Source organism: Mustela erminea, chromosome 19, assembly GCF_009829155.1.
Source record: "Mustela erminea isolate mMusErm1 chromosome 19, mMusErm1.Pri, whole genome shotgun sequence".
Taxonomy (NCBI): domain Eukaryota; kingdom Metazoa; phylum Chordata; class Mammalia; order Carnivora; family Mustelidae; genus Mustela; species Mustela erminea.
In genome coordinates this window covers 9,750,659-9,771,199 of record NC_045632.1, presented here as the reverse complement: position 1 = coordinate 9,771,199, position 20,541 = coordinate 9,750,659, and the positions used below count along the sequence as shown (strand labels likewise).

General features: G+C 41.2%; 1 protein-coding gene and 1 non-coding gene across 2 annotated transcripts in view; both read right to left on the bottom strand.

The window, feature by feature from the left end:
- LOC116580074 (zinc finger protein 723-like) overlaps positions 1-20,541 on the bottom strand; it is a 30,618-nt gene that overhangs the window by 7,486 nt on the left and 2,591 nt on the right. The window contains exons 2-6 of the mRNA XM_032326104.1: positions 19,836-19,962; positions 18,855-18,954; positions 13,133-13,188; positions 11,943-12,056; positions 10,382-10,489 (exon numbers count right to left, since the gene is read on the bottom strand). Of these exons, the coding sequence (XP_032181995.1) occupies positions 10,382-10,489; positions 11,943-12,056; positions 13,133-13,188; positions 18,855-18,954; positions 19,836-19,962 (505 nt within the window). The remainder of the gene's footprint in view (positions 1-10,381; positions 10,490-11,942; positions 12,057-13,132; positions 13,189-18,854; positions 18,955-19,835; positions 19,963-20,541) is intronic.
- On the bottom strand, positions 18,090-18,235 carry LOC116580397. Its single transcript, XR_004281642.1, has one exon. It is a non-coding gene; the product is annotated as a U4 spliceosomal RNA (small nuclear RNA).

The window sequence follows — 20,541 nt, the reverse complement described above, 5'->3', positions numbered from 1 at the left end:
GGCACACAGGACAAAGTAGAAGGAGGCCCTTCTAGAAGGTGACCTGGGTTTGGATTCTTTTTCCTTCTTGACATGCCAATGGTTCATCCAGCCGAGCTCACACACAGAACAGCTTCCATGAACAGACACTTCAAAGTCAACATTCCAGCCCACACCACACATATGTAGCCTGAGTGGTTTTCTGGTTGGTTCCTCCATTCTAGAAACAAAGGTCAGGCATCCAAGGTGCAATACAGGAAAGGACCAACACACAGGAGTCCAGGTTCACACCTGGAGAACCAAGATGACACACCTGAGTATCTCACTACATTACTCAAGGGCTACTACCTTTCCTGAGGAACCCGACTATGAAGGTGTCCCCAGATGTAGGTTCACAAGATCTGGACCCTAGACAGTCACCTGACAATGGGTAAGAAAGGAAATGTGGGGGGCTGCACCCCTGAGCTACTGACACGGTAATGTAAGGCAGCAGCCTTCTTCATCCTCAACATCAACTCTGTCATGTGACATCTTTAAGCTATGCTCACCATGTTTAAATCAACTAATACCCCCTCTCCACACACTCCATGCATCTGGGCCTCAGAGAGTACAATTATCAATGGCATCCAATAGCAACTGGTCCTCAAGACCAGCAGGGAATACACTACATCATGAGAAAAGCATCAGACGTCCCAGACACCCATATTTCCCAGGAATGCTTCTTTGTCCCATTAGCTCATCATGAGTAGCTTCCTAAGGCCTTGCAGTGACCAAAGGGACCTCTTTACCACATCTCTGCTCACATTTCAAGAGTTCGCCATATTTCATTTTCATAGCACTTACCTTCCTCTCAAACTGTTGCAACATCATGTCTTATCTGTCCTCACAATTTCCAGTGCCAAGTGCCTAAACTAATCCTGTGGTCTAGTAATGGTTTTTTGCTTTTCTTCCAGTGCAGTGGTGACAACATTGTATTTAAAACAGACATACAGCTTCACGTGATCCTGTTATAAACCATTTACAGTGGCATTAGAAAACTCCAAGCTATTCCTAAGGCTAGGCAACGGTCTGCATGGCTTAGGTGAAAGGGGGCGTGCAGTTACAAAGAGGTTTCCAGAACACAGGAGGGAAAGTCACCTGTGATGCCTCCACCCCTGAAATAGAGATGAGACAGAAGAAGAGGACAGCATTTGGGAAGAAAGGAAGTACAATTTTTCTTTCTAGATTCAGAGTCAGTAGTGTAGCCTTGGACAGGGGTCCTCTCCCCAGATGAAGAATCCTGGCCAATGTTTCAGCCTAGATCTGTTTCATCTCTTCTGTTGGGCTACTCCATCACTCTTAACAGAACACTGTGTCCTGTTTAAGTTAGAACAACTACTCAGCACCCAGCCCTGTCCCATTTTGTTTCCTTCAAGGAAGTGTTAAAAAAGAAAAACAGAAACAAATACGAAGATTCATGAACTCTCCACATTTTTACCTAATCAAATGCTGACACCGAAGTGATCAACATGGATGACGTCACTTCCTAGAAGAGAAAAGAAGAATAACTAAGGAACTCTTACTCCTCCAACTGCAAAGGAAGGACTGAAGTCTCAATTTAACTACATGGAATTTATAATTCCCCCTGGAGAATTACTCTCACATTTAAATTAAATTTTGAATACCATGTCATTCCATGGAAATTCTTGTTAAAATCTCTATCAAGGTAGGTAAGCAACAGGTTGACACAGGAATAAGGAAAACAGAGTAGATCCTACAGGAGTAAAACCCAGTTATGTAAGGGACAATTCACATGGGGGAGATTCTAAAACTAAGATACATCAGATGTAGGAAGCATAAATTCAATACAATATAGAGAAGAAAACTATTTCTATTATGAATCTAGAATTTCTTTGCTTGCTAAGAAATCATTAATGTTCAAACTTGGAAATGACCTGGTTTGAACCAAGATTCACTTTCCTTCTGAAGATACAGGTACACACACATATGTATGTACATGTGCTTCTTCCTAGTTAGATTTGGGACTGCAAAATCTGTCTTTAGCTTAATATGATACATTGAATTCTGTGCAGATCAAAACCCTAAATCTCTGCTTGTGTTCTCTATGCTCACAGAACAACAGAAGAAACATACAGGCTAAAATTTGATTGATCATCCTTGAGAATTGTGTAACTACGGCTTATTATTATATGTGTAGTGACTTTGTTCAATTAGCAATCATTAGGTAGAACCCCTGGGCATTAGATGGCGAGCCATGGTTCAGGACAAGAGAAAGAAAATAACATTTACCAAAATCATTCTGACAATCCTTATCAAAAACTTAGCAATAAAAAAAATCTTACAATTTTGAAATAGAGAAATACACCGAAAACCATTCTGTGAAGTCAGCAGTACGCTGATATCTAAGCAGTATAAACAAAAGATAAAAGGCTAGTTTATGTAATGAAACTTTTGCTACTCTGGCTTTCTTTGGATGTCCATCTACATGTGCAAAATAGAGTCAAAAGAAAAAACGGGGCACCTGGGTGACTCAGTGGGTTAAGCTGCTCCCTTCAGTTCAGGTCATGATCTCAGGGTCCTGGGATCGAGTCCCGCATCGGGCTCTCTGCTCAGCAGGAAGCCTGCTTCCTCCTCTCTCTGTGCCTGCCTCTCTGCCTACTTGTTATCTCTCTCTGTCAAATAAATAAATAAAAAATCTTAAAAAAAAAAAGAAAGAAAAAACGAATCATACTGAAAATAACTGTCCCTCTCTAGAGATCCATCTGCCCCTGAATCCTTTCAGGTCTGCTAACACACACAGTTAACCATTGAATAATGTGCCTTTCACCAATAACAATCCACTCAGACACAGAGATCGCAGGGTCTTGGGATCCAACCCCACACTGAGCGCTCTGCTCCACAGAGAGCCTGCTTCCTCTTCTCACTCTGCCTGCCTCTCTGCCTACCTGTGATCCCTTTCTGTCAACAAAATAAATTAAATCTTTTAAAGAAAAAACACCACTGTTTTATTAATAAAAATATATTAGCATCATACATACACTGAGTAATGTATATCAAATCCACTCTATTGTCTCCATTTGAAATACAGAACACACATGTGCAAAAGCATTCAAGTGTTGTCAGAAGGATGTAGGAGTACCTATTTCCCAAAATTTCACGATTGAGGTACATTTCGCAGAAATGTGTATGTACAATGGTATGGCATTGTAGGAAGAGTTAGCTACTCTCCTGCAGTCATCTGCCATGATTTCCTCATTTAATCACATCAAGTCATACTCTCTAGCGATTGCACTTAGGAAGATACATTCATAGTTTCCTGCACGGTTATCTTTTTCCTTAAAGAACTATTAGGAAAACCTCCTACATCTAACACTGAGGAAGTTCTTTAGTTTCAATACATGCAGAAGTGTGTGCTCTTAACACCCATCCCATGGAATCTTAAATCAGTGTTATAACCATAAGCACCATCTCCATTGAGATGTACTTCATATGTTGTATATCATACGGTCATCTTCCATGGAAAATTAGGTATACATGAGTCCCACTTAATGGAGCAGGACATCTAATATCTTTGACGTAGCAACAATCAGCCCCATGTTATTACACACCGATGAAGAACAGAGGAATCTTCTGGAGTGATTTCAGAGGAAACACATTAATATTGTTAGTAACAAATCTCAAATAGGGTTAATTGAAAAATTAAAAAATACTGAAATCCTTATATGTATGAAAAAGTCCATCCCCGGGGCGCCTGGGTGGCTCAGTGGGTTAAGCCTCTGCCTTTGGCTCAGTCATGATCCCAGGGTCCTGGGATCGAGCCCCGCATCGGGCTGTCTGCTCCGCGGAGAGCCTGCTTCCTCCTCTCTCTCTCTCTGCCTGCCTCTCTGCCTACTTGTGATCTCTGACGAATAAATAAAATCTTTAAAAAAAAAAAGTCCATCCCCTAAATCTCTTCAACAGACTACCATATACATTTGCTAAGTGTTCCAGTCTGATTTCTCCTTATAATCACTATTTTCATGCAGGGTAATGTCTCAGTAGGGTGAATAATGTATTCCATTGGCTTGATTTCTGTAACATTCATTGGCATCTGATGTTTAATTCAATAGTTTTCAAAACATTGCTAAATTCCAATGGACTTTCCTTAATGCACACTCTGGAGTGTGTTCCAATGTATACTAAAATGAAGGCCTCTCCATATTCACATTGTTCCAAGGGTTTGAATCTACTATGCATTTGACATACTGAGTAAGCACTGAATTCCAGTTGGCCACATTCTTTACATTTCACACTTTCATTCCTATATGAAAACAACGATGTTAAGAAAGTTGGGAGTCCCACTGAGAGGTCAGATACATTCTCAGCATTTGTACACTTACTCTCCTATTTAAAATATCTCGTACAGAGTGAGGAGGGAGCAGTCCTTAGGCACTCTCTCGCATTCATTACATCCCTAATTTTCTCTGCAGTATGAATTCCATGATGTGTAGTAAGGTTGTGTGCCTGCTAGAGATTTGGCCGCATTATTCATCTGGTGTCTTTCTAGTATGAATTCTCAGTTTAGAAGGCGTGCATATTGGACAAAGGCCTTGCCACACTGGCTGTATTTGGGAGGCTATTGTCTAATATGAATTCTCTCGTAGGCATGAATCAGTGAGTACTCTTTAACCAATTTTGCTCACGTTCTTTCTTTCTTTCATTCTCCAAGATTTTATTTTATTTGATAGAGAGATGAAGAGAGAGCACAAGTAGAGAGGAGGGTCAGGCAGGGGGAGAGGGAGAAGCAGGCTGCCCGCTGAGCAGGGAGCCTGATGCAGAGCTGAACCCCGGGACCCTGGATCATGACCTGAGCCGCATAACCACCTGAGCCACCCAGGTGCCCCACTCTTACATTCTATACACTGATAAGCCATCTATCCCATATGAATATTATGATGGTTAGTGAGGACCAAGTGCCTGTAAAGGCCTAACAACATTTTTGATGTTGGTAAGGTTTCTCTCCAGTATGAAGTCTGTAATGTTTAGCAAGGACTGAGCTGTGGTTAAAGGCCTTGCCACATTCCTGACATTGGTACGGTTTCTCTCCAGTATGAGTTCTGTGATGTTGAGTAAGGGTTGACCTGTCACAAAAGGCTTTTCCACATTCTTGACATTGGTAAGGTTTCTCTCTATTATGAATTCTGTGATGTCTATTAAGACCTGAGTGATTGTTAAAAGCCTTGCCGTATTCTTGACATTTGTAGGGTTTCTCTCCAGAATAGATCTGCGAATGTCCATTTTTTGATGAATAGTCATTAAATGTTTGAACACCTTCTTCACATTTGTGTATTTTTACTCCAGTATGCATTTGCTGATGTTGAGATAGTATTGAATGGCAGTCAAAGGATTTACCACATTCCTTAAAAATATAGGTTTCCTTTCCAAAGGGATTATCTCATTGATGTTTAGGCTTGATGACTGACTAAACATGGTCCCTGGTTTATTAAATGTGAATGGTTTTTTTCCCTCATGAATTCTCTGATGATCACCAACAATGGAGGACTGGTTACAAGCTTTCCCACATTCACTGTATTTATGAGGACTGTCTCCCAAATGCTGACCCTTATGTATACTGAGGTTAGAGCTTGGATGAAAGCCTTCCCCACATTTATCACATTCATAATGGCTCTCTGTAAACCTAGCCCTGACACATCTGTGAACCCTGGAGCCCTGGTTCAATGTTTTCACAGATTCAGTGCACTGAGCAATTCTGTCTCCAGTGAGAAGCCTCTGGTCATTCTGGAGGGTTGACTCATCACTGAAGCGCCTCTCGAATGGATCCCACTGAGCACTTTGTTCTTCATTTCTAAATCTCTGACTTAAGGTCAGGTCAGTCCTATTTTCTAAATGGCTCAAATCATTACTTTCAGCATGGACTAGGTTACTTTCCAGATCTGCCAAATGGTATGTCCAAAAATCGCTATGATTTAATATTTGATTGGAGCTTGTGCTGACAGAAACACACTGCTCTGCAGAAACAGTTGACTTAAAAATGGAGGTTTTCTGCAGCGGTTTATATCCTTCACCACTTGGGGCAGTGAGATTCTCATTAAGGGCAATTGTCTTGGTTTGGGTGTATCGTCCAGAATTTTTCTGATGCCCTTCACTCCCGCCATCATGGTCCCAGTCTGTGTGTAAGTGTAAAATCTCAACAGCACTATCTTTGTAACTGTGCATTGATCCATTCTGGAAAGAACCTTCTATGCTCCACTTCAGCAGGAAATTCTTGGTGTCATGTGAAGATACAGCTGAAAGATACCATATAAAAGTAAAACCATTGCACTTACTATAATCAGAAGAATATACTGAAGACTTCTAATGAAGAAGCATCAAGTCAAACAGACAATGTCAGAAAGATGGCTGACAAGGAGTCACCAGGACCTCATTTCTCCATAGATATATAACATGGCACACAACATATTGACCATATATCCTAATAGATAATTCTGTGATATGGTCATGATGTAGCAGAAATCACTTTCAAGTATCTCTAACAATCAGAAAAAGGATCAGATGACCTCAAAATTAGCAGAAAAATGGAGAATATGGAAACAGAAAACTGAACTGAATCAAATGGAGTACAGTAAAAACAGGAACATATCAAGCACAGGAAGAGTTGTTTGGTGGAAAAGATCAACAACACTGGCAGCTGATTAACTAAATGAAGAATAACAGAAAAAAAGACTAACTATAATGATAAGTGAAGAAGTGAAAGCAGACACAGTATAACTGTAGGAATAAAATAATTGTAAGAGGCAACAGTGGATAATCAGTGCCCACAAATTCATACTAAAAGACAAGTACAAATTTCAGAAAAGGTGTAACAAATTTAGACTGGATCACACAGGAAAATAGAAAACATCTCAACAGATCTGCAACTAGGAAGCCGAATGAAAGAGGAATAGATGAAAAAAATCTAACAAACAAAAAATGTGTGCCAGATGAGTTCACTGGATATTCAAACAGACACTGAAGGAGAAAGGACTGCAAATCTCCTCAAACATTTCCAAGGTGTGAAGATCAGAGAAACTAGCAGAACTCTCTCTGTGGCACCAGCATTCCCAGCTCCTGCAAGCCAGACGAAGACACTAGAAATCACAAAGTTTGCAAAATTCTACCTGTAAGGCATATTCACTCAAATTCCCCAATAAAAGAGAGTAAACTGAATCAAACACACATTTTCCCTTTTTACAAGATAATCCAGTGGGAAATGGACCTAGAATTAAGAGCTCTCCAACATATATAAAACCATAAATTCAAGACTCCATATTAACAGAATGAAGGCGAAAAATGACACGATCACATTAAGGGAGACAGAATACAAATATGGGCATACTACACAACATGTCATGTTAAAAGCACTCAAAGTAGAGAAGGAAGGAAGCCCCAACCGAATGAATGCCACAGATGTATGAAAGGATGAAACCTATTCAGTAGGGACCGTCTGCAAGCTTCTCCTCTATCATCAGCAGGTAATGAAGTGACCCCACCACTGCCTTTGAGTAGAGTACTGGACACTCCAGTCAGAACAATTATGCAACCAAAAATAGAGTAAAGGAATCTAAACTGAAAAAGAAACAGTAAAACTCCTTGTTCACACCTGACATGATTACAGAAATGCCTAGAAATGCCTAAAAATCATCATTTTAATTTTTTTACTGCTTTTGGTCATTGTTTGTATTGTTTATTTCTGCCAGTTTTTCCCTGCTAGACTTTCCATTTCCCATGTTGTTCATGTTATACAATACAGAGCTAAGAAAATTCTTGGAATAAACAACTTAATTTCCACCAAGGAACTAAAAAAGGAAGAGACCAGGATGAAATTTAGTAGAGGAATGAAATAAAGAAAAGTCTTAAGTAAAAGGTTAACATTAATGGAACACAGAAAGTAATGCCCCTTTCAATCAATAAAACAAAACTGGCAATGCTTTAATTCCATAAGCCATTACATAACAATAAATAGGGAAATTTGGTTTTGTTTTAATTTAATTTATTTACTTCAGACAGAGATCACAAGTAGGCATAGAGGCAGGCAGAGAGAAAGGGAAAAGCAGGAACCCCACTGAGCACAGAGCCCAACGTCGGGCTCGATCCCAGGACCCTGGAATCATGACCTGAGCTGAAGGAGAGGCTTTAACCCACTGAGCTACCCAGCACCCCCAAATAGGGAAATTTATGAAAAAAACAAACAAAAACAAAACAAAGCAGGGAATTCCTAAAATTAGACAAGTTATTAAGACTGATTTCCTAACCATGAACCAAAGAATCAGACTGAATCACGATAGTTTCAAAGGTTCCTAAAAAGGGGGCAGAGCATCCAGGTGAGTATGGAGTCCTTCGCTTCCCTTCACTCTTCATTCAAGCCAACCCTACTCCTGCATAACAAACTTAACCCAATCACTCTTCTCTGGACCTCCTCTTAGTTTTCCTTCTTCAATTTTCCATGCTCCCATATTCATGGAAACAGCTCCCTCCTTCACAAGAAATGCAGGTGCAATCTGCTTCTGGCTGCAACGCTGCATTTTGTAGCTTGGAGCCCACTGCATCCATGGCCTTTATCAATTTCAAGTTTCGCCTGCATTTTTACTAGTACCCATGTCTTCAGGCTACAGGATCACTTCTTTGAACCTAGACTTAGTTCTGAAAACTGACTTTGCCTAAAATGAACACAGTTATACAAGCTGGTTGCACTTTCTGGTCTTCCCCAAAGAATCCACTTCCAAAGAAAAGCCTTCCTGATGCCCCTCAGTGGTGAGATGAGAGAGACCAAATTCAAGGAAATGGGAGTTAAGAATCTCTCAGAGAAATGACTGTTCTTTCATGTACGACATGGGCTGCTCTTCTTGGGCTCCCTGTGAGGACCACAGGCTCTTATTTGTCTTGCAGTTCCCTTCTTTGCTCTGCTGGTCACATGCTTCTCTTTCCCTGTCCCTTCCTTTCTACATTAAGGAACGTTGATATCCACTGTGATACAGATCAGTTTGCTTTCCTAGGACTTTATCCTACTATGAATACTTAGGATTAGCTTCTTTGGAAGAGTAGGGTTAGTTTTCTTTACCTGCAACTTCGTAAGACACTAATCTACATATGTATATACTTCTTGGTATCTACCTGGATTTCCTTTCTATTAATATATACTTTACAATGTCCCATTACATTAGGTGTACAACAGGCGGATTTAACAACTCTATAGGTGCTGCTATACTCACCAATAGTAGCTAATATTTGGCACCATAAAATGCTATGGGAAAACCATTGGAGGAGGTCCCTGCATTCTTTTCACCCCACGGAAGCCTGTACTTCCCATTCCCACTTCCTCATGTTACCCATCATCCTTCTCCATTCCACACTGGTAACATTCAGGCTATACATTGTATTTGTGTCTCTTTCAGCTCTTTTCATTCTGTCTTGTCATTTCTGATAATGTGGTTTGACCCAGAAGGTATTATGCGATGTGAACTAAGTGACATACAAATACTATATGTATTCATTTATGTGTACAACCAAAACAACAACTTAAATGAACAAACAAGAAACAGACCTATGAATGTCTATTTTGTTTTGAATAAAGTCCACAGACAATCTTAATAAATATAAGAATTCCAAGATGACACACATTATATACTGTAACCCATTGGTCTATAACAGTGTTCCAATATGGGCAGAAGACAAGAGGTTCCCAGGTCAAATTCCAAGTGTCTTATGGCTCACGACACAGCAAGCATCATAAACGTCTTCATCACACTAATTCCGCTGGCCAGCCACCCACTCCCAACTCATACAGGGACACACTGCACATGCGGTGGGTTTGTGCTGGAGACTCCGAGCATAGGAAACCTCAGTATCTTCAAGGAACATCTAGCATATATGCCCGATCCTTGGCCATGAAAATAGACCATCTGTTTTCCTGTACAATCAACTCACCTGTCCTTGACCCAAGATCAAGATGCGCCTGGGTGGCTCAGTGGGTTAAGCCGCTGCCTTCGGCTCAGGTCATGATCTCAGGGTCCTGGGATCGAGTCCCGCATCGGGCTCTCTGCTCAGCAGGGAGCCTGCTTCCTCCTCTCTCTCTCTGCCTGCCTCTCTTCCTACCTGTGATCTCTCTCTGTCAAATAAATAAATAAAATCTTTAAAAAAAAAAAAAAAGATGCTATCACTATACTACCAAGCTTTCTTATACACAAATATGAGTGGAATGACCATTATAACTAAAACGGCAATCAAGGAAATGCTCACATAGATTACTAGGTCACCACATGAATTCAAGGAAGAGTGACAATACTGTATAAGGCACATGTGTGATTTGGCTCAGATATCCACCACAGTACAGATACATTTCCCTTCATGATCTTTTGCTGCTCACCTGGCACTGCTATACAGTCACATGCAGGGTAGATCCCAAAGTCAATGTACCTGGAAGGTCTGACTTTAAGATCTTCCAGCCATTGGCCACAGGAACAACTGCAAAGATCTGGAAGATACCCAAGACACACAACATACCACCAAAGACACATCCCTGGCCACTCTGTGAACCTAAGAAAGTAGCATTCATCCAAAGTCATGGTAGAAATCTTTCACCCAATAGCTGTCAGTGTGGGTGGGGCTCCATTACACACAATATCCACTGATTGCCTATTCTCCTGTGTAGATGAACCTACCTGGCTATGGAGAATTGTCAGCACCTGTAACTGACTTGGGTGTACATCCAATGCTCTGGACTAGAACATTCTCTGTTCTCTGTCTGGGTAGCTATGCACGTTCTAAGTCACTTCCCATGGCTGATGCTAGACTCCATTCCTGCGCCACTAGAAGCCTGAACAGAAACCCTGGACAACCTCAGAGCTTCTCTTACAGGCTTCTGGGGAGAAAACCAAGCCGTAAGCACTGACCAAGCACTGAGCTGAGATCACCCCTGATACACTTTTGTTCACGTTCCTGATTGAAAGCAATCCAAATTTAGGTGAATGGGAACAAGGGTTCTGGGGTGGCTCAGTTGGTTAAGTGGCCACTCTTCATTACAGCTAAGTTCATGTCAGGGTCCTGGGTTCGATCATGTCATCAGCTCTCCACTCAGCAGCGAGTCTGCTTCAAGATTCTCTCTCTCTCTGTGTCTTCACTCTACTCACTAGTGTGCTCTAAAATGAATGATGCTTTAAAAAAAAAAAAGTGGGGTTCCTGGGTGCTTATTGGGTTAAACTTCCAACTCTTCATTTCAGATCAGGTCATGATCGCAGTCTCAGGGTCCTGAGACTGAGCCCTGTGTCAGGCTGCAAGCTCACCAGAGAGTCACTCGGAGATTCTCTCTCCCTCTCCCTCTGTCCCTCCCCTGTCTCTCACCTGAGCTTTCTGTAAAATGAATGAATATATGTTTTCTTTATTTTAAACTGATCTGGAACTTATGTAAACACTTTTTAAAGTTAAGAAACACATGAAAGACATTAATACATGTTATAGATTATATAGTGCTAAATATATCATTCTCACGATAAATCTGTATTTGACTACTTTTATTGGATAATTGGAAACAATTGCAGGCTTAAGCCATCTTTATCAGGATGCCAATGCATGCAGCAGAAGATCCGCATGCACTAAGATTAAGGTAATGCTCAATTTTAGGGCTTCCTTGAAACAGCCAGTCAGTTTCTTTCTTTTTTTTTTTTTTAAGATTTTATTTATTTATTTGAGAGAGAGAGATCACAAGTAGGCAGAGAGGCAGGCAGAGAGAGAGAGGAGGAAGCAGGCTCCCTGCTGAGCAGAGAGCCCGATGCGGGACTCGATCCCAGGACCCTGAGATCATGACCCGAGCCGAAGGCAGTGGCTTAACCCACTGAGCCACCCAGGCGCCCCAGCTAGTCAGTTTCAGGGCAAAGTGTCATCACCTTTGTGCCAGACGCTGTGAAAGAATTCAAACAAGAGACACTCACAAACATCTTCCACATCCACCTCTGCTACAGTTATATGCTTCAACATAGAATGGCCCTTGTGATAGTTCTGGTCAATGGCATAGAGAGACTGGTGCCTTGGGGAGGATGGTTTCCCTGAATGGGAACAGAAACAGTTCAAGTCAAATCCCTATGTCTTTTCAGGTTTACACCATCTCCTTTACTGCAAGAAATATGGATTGCTCTCTGGTGCTGGGCAGTTATCCTGGGGCCAAGAAAATTCAAGTATAAGCACTATGGCCAGGGGTGGACAATCCCAGAAATAATACATGTAAAAATCAGATTATGCTCGAGGTTATCTGGGCTATTTCAGAAGATCTGAGCATGTACCAACACACTAGATCTGTAAATATGCTCATAGCCACCTTCTTTTCTGCATGTACACAACAGGCTTTCATGGTATTGCTGACCACAGCAGAACAGCTACTGAAAAATCTATTATCCTTCAACTGATCCCATGTTCAATATGAGCGTACCATGCTACCCAACTTGAATGGTACCGGTCTCTACAACTCATACAAATCCTCTTTTCACTCAGGTCAAGAGGGGTGTAGGGACAACGTGAGCTCTGAAACAACATAGGGACAGCTACCCCAAATGTTGGGAAGGCTGTTTGAAGCAGAAATCATCACTGCTGGAAACTGGTGACTGACTTCTTTATGAATCAGTGCCTTGCACACAGATCAGAGAACAGGATAGATTCATCCCCGGTCTGAATGGAAGTGAGGGCATGCCCTGCCAACCACAGGTCATCATACTTGCAAGGTCACCCATCTATCCTGGATGAGACCTATGTTGGGTTATATTCCTGGGATACCAACGCTTTGTGGAAGCGCAACACACTCATTGCTGGTTCTCACCGGTAGTGTCCGGCAGCCTTCTTTGTCTTCAACATCTACTGTCACTGGACATATTTAAGCTATGCCCACCATGTTTAATCAACCAATACCCTCTCTCCATACATTCCATGCATCTGGGCCTCAGAGAGTACAATTAGCTCTGTCATCCAATAGGAACTGGTCCTCAGGAGCAGCAGGGAATACATTGTATCACGAGAAAAACATCGGATGTCTCAGACAGCCACATTTCCCAGGAACGTGTTATCTGTCCCATTCGCTAATCATGAGTAGCTTCCTAAGGCCTTGCAGTGATCAAAAGGACCTCTCTATCACATCTTTGTTCACATTTCAAGACTTTGCCATATTTCATTTCCATAGCACTTACCTTCCTCTCAAATTGTCACAACATCATGTTTTATCTGTCCTCACAACTTCCAGTGCCAAATGCCTTAACTAATCCTGTGGCCCAGTGATGGATTTCTGCCTCTCTTCCAGTGCAGTGGTGATAACATTGTATTTAAAATGCACACAGGCCTCATGTGATCCTGTTATCAACCATTTACAATGGCACTAGAAAAGTCCAAGCTACTCCTAAGGCTAGGCAAGGGCCTGCCTGGCTTAGGTGGGAGGGGGAGTGCAGTGACAAAGAGGTTTCCAGAACACAGGAGGGAAATTCAGCTGTGATGCCTTCAGCACCAAAATAAAGATGAGACAGAAGAACTGGACAGGATTTGGGAAGAAAGGAAGTATAATTTTTTTTCTAGATTCAGAGTCAGTAGTGTAGCCTTGGACAGGGTTCCTCTCCCCAGATGGAGAATTCAGGCCAATGTTTCAGCCTAGATCTGTTTAATCTCTTCTGTTGGGCTGCTCCATCACTCCTAACAGAACACTGTTCTGTTTAAGTTAGAACAACTACTCAGCACCCAGCCCTGTCCCATCTCTGTTTCCTTGAAATAAATGTTTAAAAAAAAAAAAAAGAAAGAAAAACAAAAACAAATACCATGATTCATGAAGGCTCCACATTATTACCTTATAAGTGCTAACACTGAAGTGACCAAAATGGATGACATCACTTCCTAGAAAGGAAAATAACAACAACTAAGGAACTCTTACTTCTCCAATCGCAAAGGAAGGAGTGATGTCTCAATTTAACTAAAGGAATTTATAATGCTCCCTGGAGAATTACACTCACATTTATTTATTTATTTATTTGACAGACAGAGACCACAAGTAGGTAGAGAGGCAGGCAGAGAGAGCGAGAGGAAGAAGCAGGCTCCCGGCAGAGGAGAGAGCCCGATGTGGGACTTGATCCCAGAACCCTGGGATCATCACCTGAGCTGAAGGTAGAGTCTTTAACCCACTGAGCCCCCCAGGTGCCCTTACTCTCACATTTAAATTAAATTTTGAATACCATGTCATTCCATGGAAACTCTTGTTAAAATCTCTATCAAGGTAGGTAAGCAACAGGACAACACAGGAATAAAGAAAACAGTCGATCCTACAGGAGTAAAACCCAGTTATGTAAGAGATGATTCATATGGAGAGATTTTCAAACTAAGATGCATGAGATATAGGAAGCATAAATTCAGTACAATACAGAGAAAACTATTTCTATTATGAATGTACAATCTCTTTGCTTGTAGGAAATCATCATTTTTCAAACTTGGAAATGACCTGGTTTGAACCAAGATTCCTTTTCCTTCTGAAGATATAGGTACACACACATATGTATGTACACGTGCTTCTTTCTACTTAGGTCTGGAACTTCAAAATCTATCTTTACCTTAATATGACACATTGCATTCTGTGCAGATCAAAACCCTAAAACTCTCCTTGTGCTCTCTATGCTCACAAAACAACAGGAGAAACTTACAGTGTAAAATTTGCTTGACAGTCCTTGAGAATTGTGTAGCTGTGGCTTATCTTTATATTTGTAGTGACTTTGTTCAATTAGCGATCATTAGGTAGAACCCCTGGGTGTTAGATGGTGAGCCACAGATAGCCCAGCAAGAAAAAGAAACTAACATTTACAAAAACCATTCAGGACAATCCTTATCAAAATTGTAGCAATAAAAAAAATCTTATAATTTTGAAATAGAGAAATACACTCAAAACCATTCTATGATATCAGCAGTACCCTGATATCAAAGCAGTATAAGCAAAAAATAAAAGGCTAGTTTATCTGATGAAACTTCTGCTACTCTGGCTGTCTTTGGACACCCATCTACATGTACAAAATAGAGTCAAAAGAAAAAATGAATCACACTGAAAATAACTGTCCCTCTCTAGAGATCCATCTGCTCCTGAATCCTTTCAGGTCTCCTAACAAATAGAGTTAACCACTGAATAACGTGCTTTTCATCAATAACGGTCCACTTATGCACAGAGAAGTTTGCTTGATAAATCCAGTGCACTACAGTAACTGTCTTTTCATTATGATTCCCTTCATATTTTATTTCTTCAAATTGCTTCCTTATAAAACTATGGTATATACAGCAGAACACATACAAAGAATGGGACGACTCACGACATATTGTAATTAACCCATCAAACACCACAGATGGAGAGAGAATTTTGAAACACAATGACAGGGGCACCTGGGTGGCTCAGTGGGTTAAGCCCCCACCTTTGGCTCAGGTCATGATCTCAGGGTCCTGGGATGGGGCCCCCATACAGCCTTCTGCTCAGCAGGGAGCCTGCTTCCCCTCCCTACCTGCCTCTTTGCCTACTTGTAATCTCTGTCAAATAAATAAATAAATGAATAAACAAACAAACAAATCTAACAAGAAACACAATGGCAAATCCACTTTATCTTGTGCAAGAGCTCCTAGAACATCACTAGTACGATTCTCAGCAGCCCAAACAGGAATGGGCCCAGCATAACGTACTCAGGTACTCAAAGACTGAAAAACAGCCAACAATACTTTACCTAGAAAAATTCTTTTCCACAGAGGCAGAAACGAAGACATTCCCAAGTAAAAACTGCTCTAAGCTTGCCAGTAGATCTGTCCTACAAGAACCATTAAAGGAAGTCTTTCTAGATGAAATAAAAGGATTCTACCCAGAAACTGCAACCACACGAGAACACAGAGCTCTCCGCTGAACGTAAATATGGACACAATTACACAAACCTGTTGTAATGAGATACCAGTCACATGTATTTCTGCTACAGAGCTTTGTTTTGGAAAAAAAAAAAAAAAGAAAAGAAAAAAATAAGAAATGTAGGTCATGAAGTACACAACATAAAAGAATTTGTGATGTTGGTAACAAAGTCGGGAGGGGGTGCAGGGGTGGAGACAGGAAGAAGAGTTTTCTATATAATTGACACTGAGTTTTAAAAGGATTGTTTCAGGACGCCTGGGTGGCTCAGTCAGCTGAGCCTCTGCCTTCGGTTCAGTTTAGCATCTCAGGGACTGGGACTGAGACCCACCCCAGGCTCCCTCCTTAGTGGGGAGCCTGCTTCCCCCCCCCTCTCTGCCTAGTTGTGATCTCTCTCTGTGTTAAATAAATAAATAAAATCTTTAAAAAATAAAAATTATAGGTTCATTTTACAGCTAAGTTGTTTTAACAAATCCCTAAGGTAACCACAATGAAAATACTCAAAGAAGACACAGAACTCAATGACAAAGGTACCAAAACATATTATGAGTATTAAGCCTACAATTAATTAGATAAAGTTTATCTTTTGTATTTCACACCAAAATATGATACAGAGTATAAAATGTTTGACAATTCCTCTGAATTAAAAAAGTATTTCTCTCATGCAGACAATAAACATTCACCCACAAATACATGATGAAATCAATTCCATGTGGATGACAACTCACCTAGACATGGAACGACATTCACTGACCACTCACCAAGGAGACAAAAAGTAGGGGTGACACAGTATGTATGTGCGACATACACACACAAGACAAAAACACACAGAATTTACCAGCAAAAAGCATAAAGCTCATTCTTTTTTGAGTTATACTCACATAGTTTTGAAATATGCTGAAATATACTGAGCTGAAAATTCTCTTCCTCTAACAACCTGCACAGATAAAACCCAACCCATACCTAGCTACTGTCGTGGAATGAGCCAGACAAGGAAGCACATGCTTGGGAAATTACCAGAGTAAGAGAAAACTCAACCTATGAAATTATAAATAAAACACTGATGCTTCTATATACCATAATTTTGAACTCTGTCCATATACCCATGAAAAACAAGCATGTCTCATGGACTATAGTATCATAAAGAATTCTCATTAAAATCAACCATAAAGAGCTGTAAATGAGAATATTATGAACACTTAAAAAGCTTGAAAGACATGTATTATGGTATTAATATATTCATTCTCTTCCACAGAATGTAACCCTATAGTCCATTCCATTATGACAGAGGAAACAACATCTTCATTTCTGAAAAAATAAACATCATAGATGTTGAAATATGCTGAGAGACACTGTATAATATGAAATTAATATTTGGGGTTAAATTCTGATGCATTCTGAGGAAAGTAGAAGAAAAAGCTCGTGATTGTTTTCCTATGAAGCAACACTGCATTACTGAACACAAGGGTTTCAAACATGGAGGTTTAGGGTACCTGGGGGCTCACTCAAATAAGCATCTTCTGTCAGTTCAGGTCATGATCTCAGGGATCTGGGATCCAGCCCCACACTGGGCTCCCTGCTCAGCAGGGACCTGGCAACTCCCTCTCCTTTTGCCCTTCTCCTCTGTACTCATTTTCTCCCTTTCTTTCTCTCTCTCTCTCTCTATCTTGAACAAATAAAATTTTTAAACAAACTATATGGGAATATTTCTAATTGTCTAACTCACTTCTTATAACGCACATGCCCATGTCGTATCAGGATATTTGATGTAAAAAAATCAAAGATAAATCTCATATAAAATAATTAGAAAGTGAAAACACATAGGACAAAGTCAAAAGAAGTTCACAGAAGAATCATACAATGATGCAATTATTAAAAAATAAGGTAATAAATGAGAATTTCTTAAAGGCTACAAGATAAAGTTCTAAATGTGCTAGTTCCCCAATAGCATTTGATATGTCGGAATTCTTTTTTTTTTTTTTTGAAGATTTTATTTATTTATTTGACAGAGAGAAATCACAAGTAGATGGAGAGGCAGGCAGAGAGAGAGAGAGAGGGAAGCAGGCTCCCTGCCGAGCAGAGAGCCTGATGCGGGACTCGATCCCAGGACCCTGAGATCATGACATGAGCCGAAGGCAGCGGCTTAACCCACTGAGCCACCCAGGCGCCCGGTATGTCGGAATTCTTATAAACAAATAGACACATTACAGTATTTCACCACTGAGGAATGGAACTCATAGAGCAGAAATTTCTATATGGGGAAAAAAAGTTTTCAATTAGCAATAATCACGCCTCGGATAAACCTCATTGGCCACGATACTGCCACTGCGCAAAGCTTATATGGGGAAAAAAAGGAAAAAAAAGAAAGAAAGAAAAAAAAAACCATCTGAAGGGAAATAAAGCAGTACATTTTCTCATTTTAGGGCAGTGTTGTGTTATCCTATGAAGTTACTGAAACTGAATTTTGTAAGACTAAGATTAAAGCCTCCATACATTAGAAAGCATAAGCCAGAAAACATTAAAAATAGGTCTCCAGTGTTCCAGTAATTTCCCCAACAAGCCCCAGTGTGCATACAACTACCCTAACCTACTTGTCCCATAATGAAAACCAGAACTGACAAAGGCCATGGTGTACAGTTCCTCAGAAATAGGATGACTTCTCCAAGGCCCTCACAACAATAGAAAGCTCTCAGATTAGGGGGGCCCTCCCCCTCAAAAGAGAGTCTCCTGGCTCTCCCTATGGATGTGAAGGACCATCACTGGGAGAATCCCTAGAGAATACAAGAACTTGATAATGTTGGAGAGCAGATAGTTTCTCTTGGAAAGAGAGAGACATTAAACCAGGAAAGTCTCCCAATGACATTCATTCAAGGAGAGCTACTCGAACCACTGATTATGGTCCACCCTCCTCCTTCAGACTTGGACCTCCCCGGTCATCTGCCTCATTCATTACCACCTACCTGGATGGAAGCCTCTGGTCTCCTTTCTCTTCACATCCCAGAGCTGCTTCTCTTGCTCCAAAAACATGATCACGTCTGGCTTTGACAGAAGGAGACCTGTTTATGAGGAAAAAGGAAAATAATTCTTGCTGACAATTCTAACTTTCCATCAGTCTTGTGTTCAGGAGAGAAGAGATGATACTGTACAATCCTAAAAAATGGTTTCCCAAAAGCTGTTCCCCAACAGTCCCTTTAAAAAACACAGGAGGCGAGGCACCTGGGTGGCTCAAGATGATAAGCCTCCTCCTCCAGCTTAGGTCATGATTTCAGGGTCCTGGGATCAAGTCCCACATCAAGCTCTCTGCTTGGCAGGGAGCCTGCTTCCCTCTCTCTGCCAACTTCTCTGCCTACCTGTAATCCTTCTCTGTCAAATAAGTAAATAAAGACTTCAAAAAAAAATACACAAGAGGAATTTCCACTGTTCACATCATCCTGACCTATACTTCCAAGTAGTAGACATGATAATCAGAAGGGGAAATTTCAGTTGAAGATGTGAGCAGCACCATTCTATGTCACTAAAGGTTGAGAACTGCCACTCATCTACACAGGCAATGATGCTTCCTTGAGGAAGGAGAAGCTAAGGCTGAGAAAAAACATCATGAAGATTTTTCTCTCCATCTACAAAGCCCTACTTACTTCCCTTTCTGCCTGGATCTCAATTCTAGTCATTCCAAGAGAAATCTCTGAAAAGACAGTCTTCACAGGAAGGAATAAAACCCTGAGTGGGGGGTGCCTGGGTGGCTCAGTGGGTTAAGCCGCTGCCTTCAGCTCAGGTCATGATCTCAGGGTCCTGGGATCGAGTCCCGCATCGGGCTCTCTCTCTCTGCCTGCCTCTCTGCCTACTTGTGATCTCTCTGTCAAGGAAATAAATAAAATCTTAAAAAAAAACAAACAAACCCTGAGTGGGGTTTGGGAAATCTGGAAGGAGTCTTCCTCACCCAAGAAGAGGAGGTGTCCATAGTTCTCCAACATCACATCCAGGTACAGTTGCCGCTGACTGTGGGTCAGGCGTCTCCACTCTTCCTCAGAGAATTCTATGGCCACATCGCTGAAGGTCAGCAGTCCCTGTAATAAATACCACAGTCACCAAGTGGCCATTGACACAGTTCACAATGTTTCCTAAGATGAAAGTGGGGGTTTATGTCACCAGCTAGAACCAGATCCGACCTTTCCTTCTCCCTGAGATGGGTGTGGGAAAAAAGAAAAACCTATGGGGCAGGGGGTTGAGAGCTGCCTGGTTGAGAGCTTTCACTCCTTTCACTCCCAGAAGTCAACTCTATCGACTACACAGCGGTGACAGCCCTCCTTATCCACCACAAAGTGTTGGGATGTGGCAGAGGACCTAATGGTCAAGAAATTCTAGACATGTTTCCGATGTGAAATATTGGGGTTCTGGAGTGAATGATGAAGGAATTGTTGATACCCGTGGTACAAACACTGTGATCCTAAATAAAGCAAGGGGAGAGGAAAGTTGTGAGCAGTGACTGCTTCTATGCTGTCAGGTGGGGAGGGGGTGAGGGATAACAGGAGGCTCTAAGGAATTTGGAAGCATGTTTCTAGGGCCACAAGCTTGAAGGAGGGTGGCCAAGCTACATCTGGGGGATAGAGTTCAATAAGTTTCCAAAGCAATTTTCATCTGTTAAA